The sequence below is a fragment of the Lissotriton helveticus genome, chromosome 8, assembly GCF_964261635.1.
Source record: "Lissotriton helveticus chromosome 8, aLisHel1.1, whole genome shotgun sequence".
Lineage (NCBI taxonomy): Eukaryota > Metazoa > Chordata > Amphibia > Caudata > Salamandridae > Lissotriton > Lissotriton helveticus.
In genome coordinates this window covers 211,952,253-211,974,662 of record NC_136069.1, presented here as the reverse complement: position 1 = coordinate 211,974,662, position 22,410 = coordinate 211,952,253, and the positions used below count along the sequence as shown (strand labels likewise).

Below are 22,410 nucleotides of genomic sequence, written 5' to 3'. Positions count from 1 at the left end.
GTGCCTTCCTCCTCCACTGGCACGAGCTCGATTGCGCCTTTTTGCAGCATCACCCCTACTTCTTGCTGCAATAAGTGCAAGTGCTCTGCGGACATAGGCCGTTGCCTTGGTGGAATGTTGGGTGGAGTGGACTTTAACTCTAGACAATAACCGTACTGGACAAGTTGTCGTACCCACCTGTCTGTGGTGATGTTCGTCCAGACTGGCAGGAACTGCTGAAGTCTCCCCCCGACAGGTGTTAAATGGTCGGGGGGCAGTGACAGAGAGTCACTGTTTGTTTGGGGCAGAGGAACGGGAGTTGTTGTTTCCTCTGCCACGTCCTCTGGTGCTGTTTCCTCGATAACCCCCCTTATTCTGCTTGGGGTACGAGGACTGTGCTCCACCTCTAGAGAACTGACTGTTGACCCATCTGTCCTCTGGTGACTCCACGTGCACCTGAGCGACGAAAAGTGTTGCCCCGAAATTGTTATGATTGAAGGGCCCCCATAGACTTAGCTGTTTCGTTGTCTTTCTTAATCTTTTCGAGGGTGGTGTCAACATCAGGACCAAACAGTCTATCAGGATTGACGGGCTGATTGAGTATGGTTATTTGAATGTCTGGTTTAAACCCTGATATGCGTAGCCACGCTTGTCGTCTCAGCATGACGCTAGTGTTAATAGCCCTAGCTGCTGTGTCTGCGGCATCAAGTGCACACTTTATGGCTGCGTTGGAGATGAGTTTGCCCTCCTCTATAAGCAGTTTGGTACCCTCTTGAAACTGCGAAGGCAGGTGTTGTAAAACTTGCTCTAGGGTGTCGTAATGCGCCCTATCATAACGTGCCAATAGTGCCTGTGTATTCGCAATACGCCAGAAATTGGCAGCCTGCGCAGCTACCCTTTTGCCCCCTGCCTCCAGCACTTTAGACTCTTTGTCTGGGGGAGGAGCTTCACCCGTCGTCTGGGAGTTTGCCCTTTTGCGGGCATTTGCGACCACAAGAGAGTCTAATGGCAACTGTCCCCGAATGTATGCAGGGTCCGCAGGTGCTGGTCTGTATTTCTTCTCGATGCGTGGATTGACCACCCTCGCCCTGGTAGGCTCTTTAAAGATGTCCGCAGCATGCTTAAGGACACCTTTGAGCATAGGCAGTGTCTTTACTGTCTTTTCAGAGAATGAAAAAGTGTCAAATAGAAAGTCTTCCTCCACTGGGTCAGCATGCATGTCCACATCATGATTAGCAGCTGCCCGTTCAAGGAGTGCATGAAAACCTGCAGAGTCTTCTGTTGGGGATGCACGTGCACTGAAAGGCTGTGGGTCCTGCCCCACATTCTGGGTGCCTTGGTCACCTATGTCATCATAGGAATCTTGCTGTGCATCGGGTTCATTGATGGGGAAAGTGTACTGGTCATCTTCTCCATAGTCCTCTCCCTCAGAGTGTTCTGGGGAAGGTGTTGGGCTCCTTCTAGGAGGAGGCTGGGTAGGTTCAATCAGGGCTGGAGCGTCCTGTGCAAGCCTTTTCTTCTTCAGTGGGATAACATAGGAGTCCACTGGTTGGGAAGTGATCTTCCTCTTGTAAAGGGTCAATTTGCCCATGTCTGCGTCGATAAAACGCTCAGAATCTTCTCCTGAGTCGAGTTGTTGACCTGAAAGTGCTGCAGACGTGGACGATTCCGATGTCTTTGGCGCCGTCTTTGGCGCAAAGGCCTTTGGTGCCTCCTTTGGCGGCAGAAGGAAGAGAAGTTTACCAGCAGGCTTTGCCGGCATGTCCATCGGCTTCTGGTGCGACGGCTCCGGAGCCGACATCGCAGAGGCCTGATCCCGAATTCTCTGGAGTGAAGAGACGATGAGAGATGCGTCACTCGCAGCGGCATTTGGCGCCGACGAGGAGGCCTTCACCTTGCCTTCGGATCCGACGTCTTGTGGGCCCTTCGGAGTCTTAGACGTCGATGCTGCAGCCGTAGACACAGAGTCCTTGGACCGATGTGTTGAGCTTCCGCCCTTCGATCCGTGTGATTTTGCAGGCTCCGTCTCAACCACGCGTCCGACTAACGACGTCCCAGTCGGTAACGGAGTTTTGCCGCCGGCTTTGGCGGACTTTGACGGCGTCGTACCGGTCGACCCGTGCCGTACGACCTTCTTAGAGGACGCCTCTTCTGCTGACGACTTCGGCACTGTTGAATCGACAGTTTTCTTCGACTTCTGTGGACCGGAGGCCGACGGAGTCGATGAGGTAGCAGGTTTTGGTGTTTTAGTTGGAACGGCCGCCATCTTAGGTACGCGCGAATCCGTTAGTTTCGGTTTCGTTTTCGGGTCGGCCATTTTAGGTGTAGTCGATACCGTTGGTTTCGGTTTCGATACGGGCTGCGTAGCAAGTATGTCCGTGGCCGGGCCTGAAGGCGGGGCCGTGGCTTGCGGTACGGGGTCTTGGGTAAGGCCGAGTGGCGATCCCGTGACCCGAGCCTGATCCGCGTAACCTTCGGGGCATAGCTCATCCCCTGAGCTATCTTCCGCGGCCCCATAAACTTCTTCGACGTCCCCAACCTCGTCGACGTATTCAAGGCCTTGACCCACGACTCCGTCGTCGTCTTCCGGATCCGCCTCGACCTCCGTCGCGGGCGGTGAGATTTGAAGATGATGGCTTAGGCCCTCCTCTGCTTGGTCGCCGAAGATGTTCTCTGGATCTGGGGCCGCTTGTCTGGCCTCAAGGCGCACCGCGCGCCGAAGCTTGAGCGTCTTCTTCGACCTGAATCTGGAGCAGGCCATGCAGCTGTCCTCGTTATGGTCTGGCGAGAGGCATTTGTTACAGACAGGGTGCACGTCGATATGTGGGTATTTGGACCCACAGACGGCACAGTATTTAAACGGGCTCCGCTCCATGTTGAAAAGTCGTGGTCTTGCTGCGATGAGAAGGCCTCGATGTCCGAAGAGTGATACGACTCCGTAGATTCCGACTCAAAGAGACGGAAGAACTCGAGACCGTACGCAAACAATACCGACGTAATGAAAGTAAGGCCTTTTGGCCGTAAAAAAGCTAGTTTTCTCGGTTCCGACAGAGAGACGTCGAGACCGCATCCGAACCCAATGGCGGAAAAAAACAATCTGGGGATGGAGCCGATGCCCATGCGCACTGTAGTCCAGGGGAGGAGCCACCTATCTCAGGATACTTCGAAGACTCTTCCAGGACACTAGGCGGCGATCTAATGCAAAAGATATGAATTTAGCAGCCCACATGCCTCGAACGCAGCTGTACTGGAATTATGTGGCAGCAGGGGACTAAATTATGCAGCAGGGTTGATTAAATTAAACAGCAAGAAAAGGTAAATTATCTGGCAAATGCAGCACATTTTGTGAATGTATATATATATCTTGTTAATTGCTACACATTGTAGCACTGCCCTTTGCACAGATTTTACTTGATTAGCGCAGTTAAACACCCAAATACAGCAATATTCAATTGAAAAATGACCAGTCATCCTTTGTGACGGGCTTTCCACTGCACAAGGGGACACGTTTTTAGTAACTTCTGTTCCATACAAATAATTATTTGTTTGTTAAATTCTGCAGATTATGCATAAAATGACGGATTATGCGGCTATGCAGAAATCGCTGCGGCGACAGAATCACATAATCATAAATCCAGTTGCCCAGAGTATAAGATAGGCTGCTACAAAATGATTTAGTGTTTAAGCTAAAACAAGTGCTTTCAAAGAACAAATTTTAGTAATAGATAAGCAGCCCAGTGCAAACATTTTGATGAATCCATTTAAAGGACAATTTCTCATTAGTAAAGCACTTGCAGTGGCACTTGAGCCAAGAAGGATGAGTGGCCCATTGCATCACAATTATGACTATCACTTTTCAAAAGAGACATGACGTCTCATTTTCATTGCTAGTATTAGGCCTGAGGGCATCCATGCTGCACAGAGGCGAGCAACCTGTGGAAGTTCCATTTTTACCTCAAAGGGTTAGAGTCTGTTTCAAGATTGGAGTGATGGTCAGGCATGATGGATAAGCGACGAAAGAGGCAGTGGAGACAGCCTGCTACTCACGGCGATAAGGTATTATTAGTACAGCAGTTGCATTGGGGCCTAGAAGTGTGTGGGGAGAAGTTGTGTTTTAGTCACCTTCTCTTTGGCGATTAGCTGTTTTAGAAATTTCATGTTTTGTGTGGATCATGAGCTAAAGAAAAAGCAGCCCAAAAAATAACCTCATAATTCCCACCACCTCCCATCAGACTTGCTCTTCCCCCTTCCTTAAATCTTGCCATAAAGTTTTGGAGGGGCAGCCGTCAACCAAACATTTGCTTAGGGGTACTCAGATGAAAAACGTTTGAAGAACTCTGCGGGCGGGATATCAGTGACAGAGTGTTCCCCTCCACTAACTTCTAAATAAGGCCCATAGTTTGGTGTAAAATGTGCTGTTGTATAAAGTGCATTAACAAAGAGATAAGCTACTTCCAGTCCCATTACCCCTCCACCAATTTCCTACTACAAATGGACATTTTAAGGAAGCAACAAACTCTGAAACAGATATCGGGGCTACCCAACATCTGAAGATACGCTAGAGCCTCCCTACATTTCTTAGAAGCAAATGACTTCAAACTGTGCTTCAGACAGAGTTGAATAAAAGCTACGATAAAATTGGCAAAAAAACAGAATGCAGCAAAGATTGCTCAGCCAGCCCATCACAAGGATATACAGGTAAGTTGCTGCCCCAAGCCTTCGCCCCATCAGAAAAATCATAATATGCCACACAATACCCGACCTAAATCTAAGGAGGAGAAACCTCTCCTATCGTGTAAACTCAATTACCAGTCGCTAGTGTGAAAACATAATTGCAAACAGAGTGTTTACTGAAACCCTCCTCCATTCTTTGGAAGAAACTGAACTCTGCAAGGCAGGATTTAGCCTGCCTCTTATCTTGCTTACTTAATGTATCGGGCAATGAACATTTCGGGGAGACCAATGACGGTGAAGGACTTACTGACGAAATTCATAAAAGGGAAAGCAAGACCCATACTGAAGCAATCTAAAATAACTTCTATATTAAAGCTTGCTTCAATATTGGTCCACACACTCACCCAAGGCAGGAGAGGCCAATTTAACTCTGTCTAAGACATACTCTAAATTAAGTTTGGAATGTAAAATAAAATGGGGGTCAGATAGCTGGAGATTCAATAACCGCCTGCACATCCTGTTTTATTCTATCTGTATGGGGGATACTTTGTGGTACCCCCAAGTCCCCGATCCATATGTATCTGCACAGATATGCTGCAGATTATAAATCTCGAGGTAAGGGAGAAATAGTGCCCCTGCCTTCCTTCCAGACAAGATTAAATAGGGACCCGGCCGCCTGACCTAATTTCAGGCGTCCTGCATTCACTTGGGTTTGCCAGGAATCAACTGTAACGCCAAAGCAACAAACATTCTGTACCGTGATCAGGGATTGCTCTTCCAGCTTTAGGGCCGACATATTTCTCCTGCCTGGTCCACAGGCCATTATGTGTAACTTCCCAAAATTGATGAGCATGCCTAGGTTACCCATAAATGATACAAAATATTTTACCAGAGTGCACAAGGCACAGGGCATCCTGGCCATTATAGCGGGGTTGTCAGCATATAATAATACTAGGAGAAAATAATTACCAATTTTCATTACTTATGGTGCATCTTTTTACACATCCTGATTTTCTCTTTGGTTAAGGACCCGATCTGTATGGTTAGGTTGATTATCAATTGATGAGCCTAACTATACGATACACTGCTTCAAAAACACTGCATTTCTCTTTAAATTCCATTTACTTGCCTAAGACAATCTGACTGTACATTAATGTTGTTTCAATTGTATTATCAAAACAAATTGTTAAAAAGAAGCAGCATAATAAATACATAAATTAATTATAAATACATGCATTTCTACCACTAAGAGTATTGTGACATACCTGGTCTAGCAGTGGATGCAGCCAATGGTTTGATTTTGTGAACCAAGGTATTGCCAGCCTCAATATCAACTCCACTGTCCTTATATGTCAAGCCTCTGAAAGAAAAACATCAAAGATGTATTCTACACACAACCTCGGCGTATCAATGGTAGACTGTTTGTCCATAGCCATTGCGTGTAAAAGAGAAGACCTCCTTTTTTGATTTTCAACCTAGTGATGACATATGTACAGCAGGACGAAAGTAATGAAGATCCTTGACGTGGCCATCCTGGTCCAAAAGAAACATCAATACCGCTATAGCATGTTCACTTTTCTAACGGTATAAAAAGTTAAAATCTTATGTAGTAATAGAAGCAAAAATATTTTATGGAGTAAGTTATATTAGTGAGAAGTTAATAAGATAACTAGTTGTAGCAGGTGTTAAGAAAGATGACAAGATTGAGGCAACTCAACGAACATACTCAACAGAAATACTGATTATAGTTCATGCTTACAAATAAAAGATTAGCCACATTATCCAATCCTTCAAAATGGAAGAATATTGGAGAAGATCCAATTATGCTTCTAACGTAAAGAAAAATAAAGGGAGACACCTGTGATTAGATTCACTCACTCTTTTATTTTATTCATTTAAAGAGGTAAGATGTGACAACTTTATGGCAGGATGTAAATGAAACAATTGGCACACAAAAGCATTGCGAGGGTACCTTGATGATTGGCCTAACAGGATAGTATTAACATGGAAACAGTCGTGCTACATTGTAGGTCTATGTTCAGGTTTCAAAGAACAAACAGTATAGAACAGCTAATTGTTGCTCCAAGCAGTCATGTTACTCCCTCGAACCAGCACAGTGAAGTACAGTGTATGAGAGCCCAGGCAGTGAAAGTTAGCACAGGATAGGAAATTCATTATCACACACATCTAGGCAGGATAGTCACAGCACATCAAATCAAAGAGGTTGAGCAGTCAAGGCTTACTATAGATGGCAGCATGGTTAATCTCTCCACTATGGCTGAACACTGAGACTTCATATAGAAGTAGTTAAAATAGGGAAGTTAAAAATAGATTATATTCAAAAACAGAAGATGCTGACAACTTCAGCTGCCAATATAGGACCCCAAAATATTTTGAGCAGTTGCATGCTATACTTTTATATCATAGTCATCTTTTGCCAATATTATCCTAGGAGTGCACAGTTGCTTGCTCCTAGCAGAGTTTAGGAAACATTATGGTTTACTACATTTTGTTTAAGTCTAGTCATTCAAAGGAACAGAGACGACGCAAACAGCAATACATTCCATGAAGGTAGACAACAACAGTACCATTTTACTAGTTTTTAGGTATCGCCTCGCCGAAAGCTGCGCAGCAGACTTTCGCGCAAGGCGAAAACTTTTGTTTACTAGTATGGACAAAAGTCCCGCCTCTCTGTTCCATTGGCTAGCTCCATAAATGGAGGCTAGCCATTGGAAGAGAGGCGTCCGTCTTTCAGCGAGGCGTTTGGTGGGCGTTCCCGGCGATTTTTTCTCATCCTGCCCCTTTGACAACGTCATTGCGGTGGTGGGCGGTTCCTATTTTTTTGGGGGGGAAGGTTTGTTTTGGTCATTGCAGGCCGACCGCCGCCGGAAGAAGTCCAGGTGAGTGCTGCCTTCTGCTTTGCCTTTCTTGCCGTTCCCGCCCCCCCTCCCGCTGTCCGTGCCTTTCCCGCCCCCCCCTCCCGCTGTCCGTGCCTTTCCCGTCCCCCCTCCTGCTGTCCATGCCTTTCCCGCCCCCCTCCCGCTGTCCGTGCCTTTCCTGCCCCCCCTCCCGCTGTCTGTGCCTTTCCTGCCCCCCTCCCGCTGTCCGTGCCTTTCCCGTCCCCCCTCCCGCTGTCCGTGCCTTTCCCGCCGCCCTCCCGCTGTCTGTGCCTTTCCTTGTCTTTCTTTATTTGGGACTGCTGGAAACAAATAATTTAACATTATCAAAATAAATCGGTGTATAGTTATAACAGTAAAACTAAGTGCAAATGTAATCACTTCAATGGAAAATGTATAATCTGTAATGGGAGTATGCAAACTCCACACTACAACGCTCTGTGCCACTAACTTTTAGGAAATCCGCCTTCATTCAGTAGAGCAAGGCATCCGTCCATCCTCTTCTGTCTGGACATCGTGCCCCGTGTCCCAGGCATGTGGTGTCCATCAGCGTACATTTAAAACTGGATCGCCTCTGATCCTGGACACAAGCAGGCATTTGAAGGCAGAAGGAGCAAGACAGAGGCCGCTGAAACCTTATGACTGACTGAACTCTTTACAGATTATGAAGCTGCAGTGTGCAGTGGAAACACTCGATGTTCCTGAAATTCATCGTTTTCAGCTGGATTTTCATGATCTTCGAATGATTACATCATAAGATGCCAATAGGCCTAACGAGTAGGCCTGCACTGTTGGCAGTGCCCCACAAACAAGAAGTCTCATGTTTGCCCTTGCCTGCAGCCCTTTTATTCCATGTGCCCCCTGTCCTGTCTCACCTGGTCAGGCTCAGGCCAGATAAGATGTGCGTCTGGAAGCAAGGCAGCTGTCACTCTTTTCTGTAGTACAACGTGCCGAATCGCATCTACACGTCTGTCGTGGCACAACTGGAGCCCCCTCGAACCCATGCAGGACAACCAACACTTCCCTCAAAACTCACACCATAAACCCGTCTACTAATGGTGCAGCTGAGTAACTTCCTACGCTACTACCCAGAAAGCACTTCGTGTCCTCGACGGGAGTATGACCAGATAAAGTGCAGTTTCCGTCCCCTCTCCCCGGTGGCTGCGCTCATCATTATTGTGAAATGTTGATGTGTGTGCGACTCCCAGAGGGCTTCTGCTGTATAATCTGTTTATGTAGTGGACGAGCTTCGAGAAAGGCCCAATTCTTAACATTAAATGCTGCCCTGGCCCCTGGGACTGGTTTACCTAAGTTTAGGGAAATGGAAGTCCGTCAGGGACTCTGGGTCTCTGGGTAAAGGTGCTGTTCGTGTCTTTGGACGGAGCAAACGTGCTTATTAAGGATTCAGCACGTTTACCAGAACGAAGTGAGTTATTTGCTGGCTTTGCTGTCACGGGTTTTTGGGTAGCTGTGCTTGTTAAAGCAGTGAGTATCCTGAATGTTGGCTTACGTTTAGTAAATGGTTCATTGATAAACTAACTGCATGGTATGTTTGGAGCGGATGTTTCAGTAGGACAGCGGGTTAGGCATCCGTGCTGAAGGGGCCCAGTGTGCTTTCATGTGACCAGTCATTCTAGCCCTGTCTCTATCTTGAATCCCCTCTGCTGGCCTCCAGTAAGAGGAAAGTGGCCTTTAAAACCAGTTACCAGAGGCGTTGCATGTTCCATCTGACCAGAAGCCTCCGTTCAGTCAGCCAGGGCTTACTGACGACTCTACCTTTCCGGGTGGGGGGGCGATCTTTTAATGTCTTGGTTCCTTCCTTTGGATTTTCCTCGTTCATTTCTGTGATCTCATTTTCACAGCTCTCTCCATCTGATCGCTTACATGACCATTGAATGCAGAGGCGGGCAAACTCTGCTGGCATTGTGTGGTAAATTACAAATGGCAGCTGGACTTGGAGGTGCTGCAGGGCACCTTCCACTCATTTTACTACTGTTGAAAGCGTGCAGTGTACTTTTTTTTTGTATTTTTTTTGTACCTGTAGTACTTTGCTGTAGATGAGGCTCTCCAAGTGACACGCCTTTTAGCATGGGTGACTACTGCTTGCGTAACAGCAGTGACACGACTGATGGTTGAAGGCAGCTGATTGGTAGTCCTGGGGTACAGGCCTTTTACCGCATACCAGGGTCTGCAGGCCACCTCGTGACTCCCGGTGAGATTGGTGTGTTTGTATTGTATTTATATAGCGCTCACTATCCTTGATGAGACATCTCCACGCTTTTTGGACATGAAGGGGTTAACTTCTACTTAACGTGACCGAGCTTAAACCTGAAAGCAAAAGCGCAGTCCGCTTGGTGTAAAAGTGATGCAGCAACGGATGTGTAAAGATGGACCTGCACCAAAGTGCAATAAAAACGCAGCTGAGCTAATTTACTTTATAAAAAATAAAAAAAAAGCAGACTGCTTTCACAGTCCCTTTGCGTCTCATCCACTTCTCATACTAGTGCCTATGCGTTAACACTGGCAGCGTCTGAATATGAAAACACGGTCCAGCTTTTTATAGGAGGCTCGATGTACCAGGTTAAGCACATTGTTTTGGGACGACCCCAAATGAAACAAGCAGTGTTGTGGGAGGGGTGAGGGGGGCGGGTACAGAGACATTAAGTGGCACGGTGGTCCCAGGTAGAGAGTGGTGGAAAAATGAATAGCAGCAAAATAAAGCTGGGCGGGTGGTGGAACCTTCTGGAAACACAGGCACTCTGCAACGATAGAGTTTACCAAAACAAAGACAGTAAAGCTAAAGGATGGCTGTAATAGGCCAAAACTCCAGGGGAGGAGCAAGACACAAGAAGGCAGGACTTATAAGGAAAAGAAACCACATGGAAGCAAGCATTTGCGAGTGACGCGGTCCTTAACCAATCCAACTTGCTATCCGACTCGATTCAGGAGGAACTTAGCATTGTGCCGTGACTACTAGAATAAACGCTTTTTGACGAACTTCCTAAAAGCCGAAAAGTTATACCAAAATATTATCGCCCTGAAGAAGCCCAAGGCCTTCTGGCAGCTTAGGGGTGAAACACGTGTTGGCTGTTCACTCTGATGTGTCAATAAATACGTTCTGCACTTATGTAGGAAGGTTGATCCCTGACTATGGTTGCCCCCAATTTTTTGCCTGGTGTTTTGCTGGTTTTCTGACTTAGTTGACCTGAGGCCCTGCTATTCAGGACCTCAGGCCCACTGCTCTCTCTGTAAAATGGATTCCATGTACCTTAGGTACATATCTAAATTGGATACTGAGCCACCTTATCAGTCCCTGTACAGTGTACCTTAGGTACCCAGGGCATAGGTGTACCCAGGGCCTACCAGGGGCTGCAGCATGTATTATGCCACCCCTGGCTGGCCATCCAAATCTGACACAACTGGCTGCTTGACAGCTGGGGCAAGGTGGTGTAATCACCCTTTGCTTTAGATATAGTATACCTATATCTAACCCTAAAATGGACACACAGATCTCCTATCAGTCACTCCTATGGCAGGCCTTAACAATCCTGAAGGCAGAGTGCTTGGAATCGTGTGAGATGGTGCTCTGGCATGAGCTGGGCCTGTCTGCGGCTTTCGGGATCCATCCCTTAGCCGTTTCCATGATATCGCATACCATATACTCTTAAGTGCATTATAATCCTCGCGGTTATATGCCAACTCTGGTATCGCTTTATCAAAACATGTCGAGTAAGGTGTCATACGAATTGGAATACTAACCCCTCGCCAATTCTGGCGACGGGGTTAGCATTCCACCCTTCTAGAGGGACACGACATGCCTGTAACCTATAACCCGGTTAAAAGTCAGACAGAGCCTTAGCATCCACAAAATGGATGCTGCCACCGAGACACAAGTCTGCCCTCCTGCTGCTGGGAGTCCTCCCAGAGCAGGAGATAAGGACAAAGGGTTTCCTGCCAGGGGCGGTGCCAGCACCGTCCCAGACAGGGTTTTGTGTATTGTAGGTAGGCAGGGCTTTAGAGGAAGGTGACTGCACGTGGCACCCCGGTGCTCACTGTGCATAGGCTGGCTGGAACCAGTTCCAGGGTCACTCCAGACCCTGTGCTGGGGAAAAGCCCGCCAAGGAAGTGGGTGTAACCACCCCCCTCCCAGTCCCACCCATAGGGCAGGACTTAGTCGCGTGCCAGCCCCTTTTTACAGGATAAAGGTAGAGACTGGCCCCCTTCCAAATCAGACCATCTTTGAATCCTGAAACTACTTTCTGCGAAAGGAACTCAAGACTTCTTCCTAAGATTTCTCCCTTGTGACTAAGGAGTAGTCACCCTGCATCCGCAGGCACCATCTAAGAACACTGCGGTCTGCTGCAAGTCCTTCCTCCGGAATCCGACTGCCCAGCTCGACGAGAACCGGCTTCCCTGGCACCTCTGACCTCTACCCACCTCTACAGCCCAGCTGAGAACCGTGGGTGCGACGAGACCTCAAGGGACCGGCCATCTGCAAGACTGCACGACTTCTGCACAGCAAGCCCGCCGAGTAATCTACTGGTGAGTGCTTTGGGGTCCGAGAAGCCCCGACTCTGAGCAGCTCCAGCTCCGAAGTGCAGCCCCCCAGCATCTCCACGATCTGCGTGGGGCCCTTCTGCTTTCCGCTGCTCACCGCGTTGTTTGGCTACTAGCCCGTTGGCTTGTGGCCTTCCTGACGACGCCCGACGACATTTCTGCTGCTGGTCTGGTTGCTCCAGACTGGCCCTTGCTCCCTTCCAGAAGAGGAGCACCCCGGACCCTCCTGGTCCACTCAAGACGCCATTTTGAGTCCACCGCGTGGGCTTGAATTAGCCAAGGCTTGTTGCCCAATCCTGGGTAACTTCGACGCCAACGACTTCATCCTTCGTGGGACAGCTCGCACCTCCACCCTGGTCGCCGACAACGCCTCCTGGTCCGAGAGACTGCAGAGCCCAGCAGCGCCCACTCACCTGACTGCGGTGACTTCGCCCGGTGCCATCCTGGTGCCCACTTAATCACTGGCTAGTGATTCAAGAACTTGGTCCCCTCTGCTTTCAGGTTTTCTTCTTCCTTGATCCAGGCTTGGATCCATCGAACTTTTCTTCACTGGTCGCCTGCCAGCAACTTCTTCTTTCCAGGCTCCTGGTCCGGCAACGAGATCCCCGACGTCTTTTCAGACCTATGCAGCTGCAGCCCCTGGGCTAGGTAACTTCGGCACTCCGGTGTCCCAGCATAGCCTCACTATCCAAGGGTCAGGATCCACTGTCGTTTTCTCCCTACCAGGTCGGGTTCGCCCGTGAACACTAACTTTGTGAATTCTAGCTTCCATAGACTTTGTCCCGCATCCCGCGTGAGAGTGCACACTCTGCACCCGAGTCCCCTGGGTCTCCTAGTAGTAATCTAACGATTCCCTAGTCCAGTCCTAGCGATTCCAAAGCCTATTAGAACTGTTACTTACCTGCTAGTAATTCGCATTCCACTTTTAGCGTATATGGTTTTTCGTGCCCCTCGGGCATTTGTGTAAGGTGCTAACTTAAAAGTATTTTCGTAAGAGTTTTTGTTGTGTGCTTAGCTCCCTGTCTCATAAAGAGCCAGGGTAGTCTTGTTATAAATAAATACACTGTTTATTTTCCTAACAACTTGTGTGGTGTCCTTTCACTGGGTGTTCAAGGGGTAATGTGATGGTAAAACAGCTGGCTTAACACGCCCTCTAGAGTCTTAGCCTTAGACTGCTCGTATCCATGCTACTAGGATAGCTGGTCTATAAGGTTGACTTACAACCAATCATCAATAAGGGTTGTTTGGACTGATATATAGTGATCACTAGAATAGTGAGCACTGCACATCAGGCCAACTTCTCACATTGGTGAGCAGCGGTTGGGATTTGAGCTTGCTGTTGTTTTACCACACATGCCCTAAGAATAATTTGTGAAAGATCACATAAGTACTAAAGGTACATATAACTTAGCTTAGAATACTCTGAGTTCTACTGAACCAGCTGTTGTAGCTCCTAGGGCCTAGCACACCCTAAACTACAACTCTAGCAAGGGATCAGTAGGCAAACATATAGTGTAGGTAAGTGCACCACTTACACCTCACTAGAAAAGCATGTCGACTCAGGAGGACTCTACTGAGACTCCCCTGGTCAGTGTTGACCCTCCACAGGTCACTTCAAGATATGCAGCTCTCAGCTTTCATGAGATGAGACAGATCTGTGTCTCCAGAAAACTGAAGCAGGGGTCTAACCCCACCACTTCCTTTCTGATAGGTCTCTTAGAGACATATGATGCCAGAAAGCTTTCTCAGTTACATGAGAACATGCCAGCCTTAGAGGGAACCTCTGGGGATCCAGATCTCCACAACACTGATTCAGCAGTTGAGGAGGAGGATCAGGAGGTACTCTCTGGGGATGAGGTAGACAAGGGTCTTGAGGTAGTCAGAAGGCTAACTAGGACCAACTTAGACTTACTTGGGCTAGGATCTGGGGGCCCCCCAGTACTAACCCGAAGTGGGCCTAACCTTGGAGTTAGGAGAGATAGATCTCTTTCTAGGGACTCCAATAGATCTCTGCACTCTAATGCCTCTTCTCAGGGGAGAAGGAATCCTCCACAGAGGAGATTTACTTCCCCTCAGAGAAAGGAGCATGAGGCTAGGATGAGACAAGCTGAACTGAGGATTGAAAGGGAAGAAATTGCCCTGGCCAAAGAGAAGCTTGCCCTGGCAAGAGAGCAGCAGATGAGTGGGCTAGCTCCCACTGGTGGCAGCAATCTCCCAAGAGATAGAGAGAAGGGTTTAGATACTAAACACCTGACTAAAATAGTGCCCCCCTTTAAGCAAGGGGATGACATCCAGAAATGGATGGCTGCTCTGGAGAGGGCCTGCACTGTGCAGGGCATTCCCCAGAGTCAGTGGGCAGCTATACTGTGGCTCTCCTTTGATGGTAAAGGTAGAGATAAGCTCCTCACTACAAGAGTGGAGGATGCTAACAATTACCAGGTCCTGAAAAATGCACTGGTTGATGGGTTTGGTTTAACCACTGAGCAGTACAGGTTGCTGTTCAGAGACACCCAGAAAACTCAGTCTCAGGACTGGTCAGACTTTGTTGATTGTGCCACTAAGGCTTTGGAAGGCTGGCTACTGGGTAGTAAGGTTACTGATTTCAAAGGATTGTATAATCTAATTATGAGAGAGCAAGTCTTAAATAATTGTCAGAACCAGTTATTACACCAGCACCTGGTAGACTCTGATCTGACCTCTCCACAAGAATTGGGTAAGAGGGCAGACAAATGGGTCAGAACCAGGATTAGGCCCAAGAACCAAGGTGGTGACCAGAAAAAGGAATCAACCAAGCCTCAAGAGAAGGGTGGGAATAAATCTACAGATCAAACCACATCAGGGCCCAAAAATCCTCTGAGGGGGGTGGGTCCCAGAATCCTTCCAACAACCAGAAGAAACCTTATTGTTATCCCTGTAAACAGGTGGGTCATTTAAAAACTGACAGCAGTTGCCCCAAGAATAACAATAAGGAAAACATACCCCCAAGTAACATTCCCAAACCTCCTGTTACTACTAGTAGTAATCCCCCAGGTGGTGGGAGTGCCCCCAAGAATTTGGGTGCATTTACTTTGGGAGTTCCTGGGGACTCTGGCCTAACCAGGTCCCCAAACTTAGATACTCTTGTCTGTGAGACTGGCATGGGGTTTGCCAACTTCACAACTTGTCCCAACACTTTGGGCAAGTACAGACAGGAGCCCCTCATCAATGGTATAAAAGTTGAGGCCTATAGAGATACAGGGGCTAGCATCACTATGGTGACTGAGAGTCTAGTCCCCTCCAGGCAACTTTTACCTGGTGCCACATACCAGGTGACCAATATTGATGGAGTACAGAGAGATCATCCCATGGCAGTGGTCAATCTCAGCTGGGGAGGTGTCACTGGCCACAAGAGAGTGGCAGTGTCACCAAACTTGCCTGTAGATTGCCTACTGGGGAATGATTTAGAGCTCTCAGCCTGGGCTGAAGTAGAGCAAGAAACCCATTCTAGAATGGTGAACATCCATGGTAAGGTTAGTGGGGCAGTGGTAGCCACAGCCCCAGTCCAAGATATCCTCCCTGAACAGGTCAGGAGGGTTGTGCCAGTCACAACCCAATCTCAGACAACTTCCTTCCCAGAACAGGTTGTCAAGGCTGTGATGGTCACAGCCCACACCCAAACTGAGCCCCCTCCTGAAAAGGTTGGGAGAGTTGTGATGGCCACAGCTCAAACTCAGACAGATGACAGTGTTGTGAAGCCTGAAAATATGGATCACTCCACTCAGACAGAGAGTATTGAGGAGGAAGAGAAATCTCCCTCCCACCAGACTTTAGGAAAGGATCAGCCTCCTCAGGGAACTGATCTGACCCCTTGTGAAGAAACTGCCACAGAGGTAGTCAGGCCTAGCCTGGCAGAACCCCTGATGTCAGTGGACCCTTCCAAGGTGGGACCCAGTCTGGAGCAGGTAACCTGCCCCTCTCTACCCTGCCTCAGTCAGCCCAGGGCTGTAGAGGTCAGGGAGGCCAGTGTTGGACCCCAAAGGGCCCCCTGTCCAAAAGAATTTCCCAATCAGCAGATTAAGGGCACTGAAGCTAGTAGTCCTAGCCAAGTGAAAATAAAACATACTCCTGAGGGATCCCCCTTAAAATTAGTTAGGGACCTCCCACAGATGGACACTGTTGGGCACAGCCAAACTTGGGACCTGAGGGCCCCAGACCTGACCTGTCCCTCCAGTAAGCCAAACAGAGGGACCCAACCTCCAGCTGTAGGTAGCCAGAGGTTGACCCTGAGAGCCCAAAACAACTCAGTCTTGGAAAGAAAGGCCTATATGGTGGAAAATGATTGGAGGAAGCTGAGCCCAAAATTAGTGGAGCCTCACTTCAGTACTCCATTTCAGCCCCAGCCTTTTTCTTTGACAAAACACACCACAGGTAGAGATTCCCTATGGTGGAGACCCTCAGACACCCTTAGGGTGAGGGATTGCTTAGTGGACCATGACATAGGGGGTAACCATGCCAGTGCTGGTACTTCCTTAAATGGCCACTTAGGCAATATAGGCTTACCTGGACAAGGATAGCCTTATCTCCTTTCGTTTGGGGGGGGGTTATGTAGGAAGGTTGATCCCTGACTATGGTTGCCCCCAATTTTTTGCCTGGTGTTTTGCTGGTTTTCTGACTTAGTTGACCTGAGGCCCTGCTATTCAGGACCTCAGGCCCACTGCTCTCTCTGTAAAATGGATTCCATGTACCTTAGGTACATATCTAAATTGGATACTGAGCCACCTTATCAGTCCCTGTACAGTGTACCTTAGGTACCCAGGGCATAGGTGTACCCAGGGCCTACCAGGGGCTGCAGCATGTATTATGCCACCCCTGGCTGGCCATCCAAATCTGACACAACTGGCTGCTTGACAGCTGGGGCAAGGTGGTGTAATCACCCTTTGCTTTAGATATAGTATACCTATATCTAACCCTAAAATGGACACACAGATCTCCTATCAGTCACTCCTATGGCAGGCCTTAACAATCCTGAAGGCAGAGTGCTTGGAATCGTGTGAGATGGTGCTCTGGCATGAGCTGGGCCTGTCTGCGGCTTTCGGGATCCATCCCTTAGCCGTTTCCATGATATCGCATACCATATACTCTTAAGTGCATTATAATCCTCGCGGTTATATGCCAACTCTGGTATCGCTTTATCAAAACATGTCGAGTAAGGTGTCATACGAATTGGAATACTAACCCCTCGCCAATTCTGGCGACGGGGTTAGCATTCCACCCTTCTAGAGGGACACGACATGCCTGTAACCTATAACCCGGTTAAAAGTCAGACAGAGCCTTAGCATCCACAAAATGGATGCTGCCACCGAGACACAAGTCTGCCCTCCTGCTGCTGGGAGTCCTCCCAGAGCAGGAGATAAGGACAAAGGGTTTCTTGCCAGGGGCGGTGCCAGCACCGTCCCAGACAGGGTTTTGTGTATTGTAGGTAGGCAGGGCTTTAGAGGAAGGTGACTGCACGTGGCACCCCGGTGCTCACTGTGCATAGGCTGGCTGGAACCAGTTCCAGGGTCACTCCAGACCCTGTGCTGGGGAAAAGCCCGCCAAGGAAGTGGGTGTAACCACCCCCCTCCCAGTCCCACCCATAGGGCAGGACTTAGTCGCGTGCCAGCCCCTTTTTACAGGATAAAGGTAGAGACTGGCCCCCTTCCAAATCAGACCATCTTTGAATCCTGAAACTACTTTCTGCGAAAGGAACTCAAGACTTCTTCCTAAGATTTCTCCCTTGTGACTAAGGAGTAGTCACCCTGCATCCGCAGGCACCATCTAAGAACACTGCGGTCTGCTGCAAGTCCTTCCTCCGGAATCCGACTGCCCAGCTCGACGAGAACCGGCTTCCCTGGCACCTCTGACCTCTACCCACCTCTACAGCCCAGCTGAGAACCGTGGGTGCGACGAGACCTCAAGGGACCGGCCATCTGCAAGACTGCACGACTTCTGCACAGCAAGCCCGCCGAGTAATCTACTGGTGAGTGCTTTGGGGTCCGAGAAGCCCCGACTCTGAGCAGCTCCAGCTCCGAAGTGCAGCCCCCCAGCATCTCCACGATCTGCGTGGGGCCCTTCTGCTTTCCGCTGCTCACCGCGTTGTTTGGCTACTAGCCCGTTGGCTTGTGGCCTTCCTGACGACGCCCGACGACATTTCTGCTGCTGGTCTGGTTGCTCCAGACTGGCCCTTGCTCCCTTCCAGAAGAGGAGCACCCCGGACCCTCCTGGTCCACTCAAGACGCCATTTTGAGTCCACCGCGTGGGCTTGAATTAGCCAAGGCTTGTTGCCCAATCCTGGGTAACTTCGACGCCAACGACTTCATCCTTCGTGGGACAGCTCGCACCTCCACCCTGGTCGCCGACAACGCCTCCTGGTCCGAGAGACTGCAGAGCCCAGCAGCGCCCACTCACCTGACTGCGGTGACTTCGCCCGGTGCCATCCTGGTGCCCACTTAATCACTGGCTAGTGATTCAAGAACTTGGTCCCCTCTGCTTTCAGGTTTTCTTCTTCCTTGATCCAGGCTTGGATCCATCGAACTTTTCTTCACTGGTCGCCTGCCAGCAACTTCTTCCTTCCAGGCTCCTGGTCCGGCAACGAGATCCCCGACGTCTTTTCAGACCTATGCAGCTGCAGCCCCTGGGCTAGGTAACTTCGGCACTCCGGTGTCCCAGCATAGCCTCACTATCCAAGGGTCAGGATCCACTGTCGTTTTCTCCCTACCAGGTCGGGTTCGCCCGTGAACACTAACTTTGTGAATTCTAGCTTCCATAGACTTTGTCCCGCATCCCGCGTGAGAGTGCACACTCTGCACCCGAGTCCCCTGGGTCTCCTAGTAGTAATCTAACGATTCCCTAGTCCAGTCCTAGCGATTCCAAAGCCTATTAGAACTGTTACTTACCTGCTAGTAATTCGCATTCCACTTTTAGCGTATATGGTTTTTCGTGCCCCTCGGGCATTTGTGTAAGGTGCTAACTTAAAAGTATTTTCGTAAGAGTTTTTGTTGTGTGCTTAGCTCCCTGTCTCATAAAGAGCCAGGGTAGTCTTGTTATAAATAAATACACTGTTTATTTTCCTAACAACTTGTGTGGTGTCCTTTCACTGGGTGTTCAAGGGGTAATGTGATGGTAAAACAGCTGGCTTAACACGCCCTCTAGAGTCTTAGCCTTAGACTGCTCGTATCCATGCTACTAGGATAGCTGGTCTATAAGGTTGACTTACAACCAATCATCAATAAGGGTTGTTTGGACTGATATATAGTGATCACTAGAATAGTGAGCACTGCACATCAGGCCAACTTCTCACAACTAACCTATGGGAATTTATTGGAATTATTCCAAAGCATTAACATTAAAACTTTCAAGCCCCAGCACAACCTTTTCTCTCTACGCTAACAAGGGGGTAAGGGGTGTCCCCCTCCCTGAGGGCTGAACCGCAAACAGATTGGAAGCTCATTTAATTGGTCAGTAAGGGTTGGTGACCTTGTTACCCCTTCAACTTGTGCTACTTAACCAATCCTCTGCAGTGGGTGGCATGAAAGCCCACGTATCCAATACAGCATGTCTTCCCGACAGCGCATGCGATGTCTAGGCTCGACCTAAAAACCATGTATATCTTGTGTCTTGGCACATGCCGTTGTAACAGCAGGTTGCTGTGTGTGGCTCAGTTTACCTGCCCTCCAACTTAAGTGGTACGGGGGGCGGCTCTGTTTCGCTCTCTGGAGCGGGCTTGTTCCTGCCTGTGAGAAACCGCCCCTTGGTGAAGCCTGTGGCCAAGGGCCAAGGGCCTGGCCTCCGATATCCCCTGTACAATGGCGGGGGTGGGTTTGTTGCCTTTCCACCCATTCACATGTGCTCTGCAGTGACCAGTGAGGGAGCCTCTTCAAGAGACCTAGATTGCCTGAGGGCAGGCTATAGACGCTTATATGAAACATCCAATATCAAGCTTCATGGCACGTTTGTTATCGTGGGCAGCATTTGGTTGGATTCCTCTAGGCTCCCTAGTGCTGCACCGCTTGTTTTACAATGTCTCCTAGCTCTTTATTAACCTCTCTCCGCCCTTCCTTCCCTCCTTCTCTATCACTCCCCTTCCCGCTCTTTATTTTCCCTCTCTCTCCCCTCCTCCGCCGCCCCCTCCTCTCCCCGGAGTGCCTGTGGTTTTAAAGTGCTGATACTAATCGGATTAGTGCCGAGTTGTTGTCAGAGCAGCCCTTGGTGCGGCCTGAGGGGACTTGTGCCCTGGTCCTGTGCAGGCCTCAAGCTCTTCAAGATGCAGAGAGCTGAAGTTAAGTTGAAGTTAAAAGTTCTTGATAGAGCGCACTGTGACCTAGCGGCTTCCTGGCGCTGAAGTAGAAGGCAGGGAAGGGTGTAATTCTACTGAGAGGAATCAGCAGAAGTATGCTTGAGAAAACAGAAAGGTCTTAAGGGCCTTGCGGAAATGAAGGTAGACTGGGATTGATCTGATGGACAGTGGGAGACTGTTCCAAAAACAAGGGGCTAGTACAGAGAATCGAGTGCCTCCAGACTTGGATCTGCGGAAACGCGGGACGATGAGAAGGGCTTGATTGGAGGAGCGGAGGGTACGGTTGGGGGTGTAAGGGCTGATGAGGGAATTAATGAAGACCGGGGCAGTGCGGGCACGGGCCATGAAGGCCAGACAGCCCATCTTGAAAAGTGCTCTCTGGCGGATGGGAAGCCAGTGGAGAGATTTCAAGACAGGAGTGATGTGGAGGAACTTGGGAAGGTGCAGGATAAGACGGGCGGCCTGATTTTGAATAGCCTGAAGAGCTCTATGGGTTAATACCCGCGCCGCAGAAACTTCTACATAGCATGCTAGACACAGGATCACTTCCCAGGTACGCCTCTCTGCCTCTCATCCTTCTGAGGTCGGCAAACTGAGCCTGTTACATGGGGTGACCCGAACACCTGCTATTTACAGTGCTTAGAAGCGGCAGGAGAGCGGTTTGGAGCACTTTTTTAGAAAGTTCTTATTTTGCAGGGGGAATCCCTCAAGTAATTTAAAGTTAGACAAGAGCAACAGGTAACTATGAGGTCCAGTACCCGCCTCTCCTGCAGACACTGGAGCCTGGAAACACCGGGACGCTAATGCGGGTGTAACTCAAACCGCACAACCGGCCTGCCACAAAACATTTGGAACAACAGTCTCGTAAACTGTGCTTGCGGGTGCACGCCACGGAGCACTTCTGGCAACTTACTTATTGAGCGCCTGTTCAGCTGAATGGCGCTAGCCAGGTCGTAGTTAGCGGGATACCCATTTCAATGACAACCATTTTTCCAGACAGCGACGTTTGCAGGCTGCATGTGTGCGGCCACTGTGACTCTTGACACATGGGTCGGCACTCTGCGCTCCTGCCCCACGTCAACCAGCATTTACAAGATGGTGACTAGTGAAATCTCCGGGCACACCTAAAGAGCGAGTAATGGGAAGGCTGGACTTAATTTTGACCATTGGTAACAACTAGGCCCGGCCGACATTTTAACAACAGCATTGTCATTTCAGGAATTGGTATGAAATGCCCAAAATTACGCCAGATCACATAATTATTACGCTGCAGTTCGCAACACCATTATAGCGAGAGTGCGTAAAAACAATGAGAACAACCAGAGCGTCAGCAGCTATTTTGACAATTGTGTACTGCGGTAGAATCATTTTGGGCTAAAAATAAAGCGTTAAATGGCGGGTCCCTATTTTATGTAATTAAGTGTAACATTATATCATTTTCTTGAAAATCGGTGTAGTTACTCAAAAGCAACAACTTCGTCATGGCCCTGCCCCATTTGCAAGAGATTAAGCTATTGGCATTGTAAATGACAATGCCATTTATTTATTTATTTTCAAAACCAACACATAAATAAAGATGTTGTCATTTACAATGCCAATAGCTCAAACTTTTCAAAAGGCGAAACCATTGCATTGTAAATGCTTGTTTGTACTTGGTGCACAACCAAAACCTGGAATAAAGCCGCACCCAAAGTCAAAAGATGTTCATAGTGCAAAAGAAAAGCCTTGGTGTCCAATTATTAAGTCTAGTTAGGATGTGGTGGTCAAAGTGGTGCAGTACTCTGGGCACAGTGACAGAGGGGTAAGGAAGTTAAGGACCCAACAGCTCTCTCAGTTATAAAGAGAGCAGGTTGCTATAGTTGACCCTCAAAGGGATTCCAAAGTTTACAAACTTCAGAGGCCCGTATCTCAAACAAGTTTGTTGCAGATAAGACTACCTCGATGTGTATTCCCTGTATGGAATAGGTGAACACTTTCTTTTTGACGAAT

At 48.8% G+C, this 22,410-nt stretch overlaps 1 protein-coding gene across 1 annotated transcript in view; it reads right to left on the bottom strand.

The window, feature by feature from the left end:
* Window positions 1-22,410, bottom strand: part of GART (phosphoribosylglycinamide formyltransferase, phosphoribosylglycinamide synthetase, phosphoribosylaminoimidazole synthetase) — a 257,909-nt gene that overhangs the window by 133,125 nt on the left and 102,374 nt on the right. Inside the window, exon 12 of the mRNA XM_078656950.1 lies at window positions 5,919-6,013. Within this exon, the coding sequence (XP_078513076.1) occupies window positions 5,919-6,013 (95 nt within the window). The remainder of the gene's footprint in view (window positions 1-5,918; window positions 6,014-22,410) is intronic.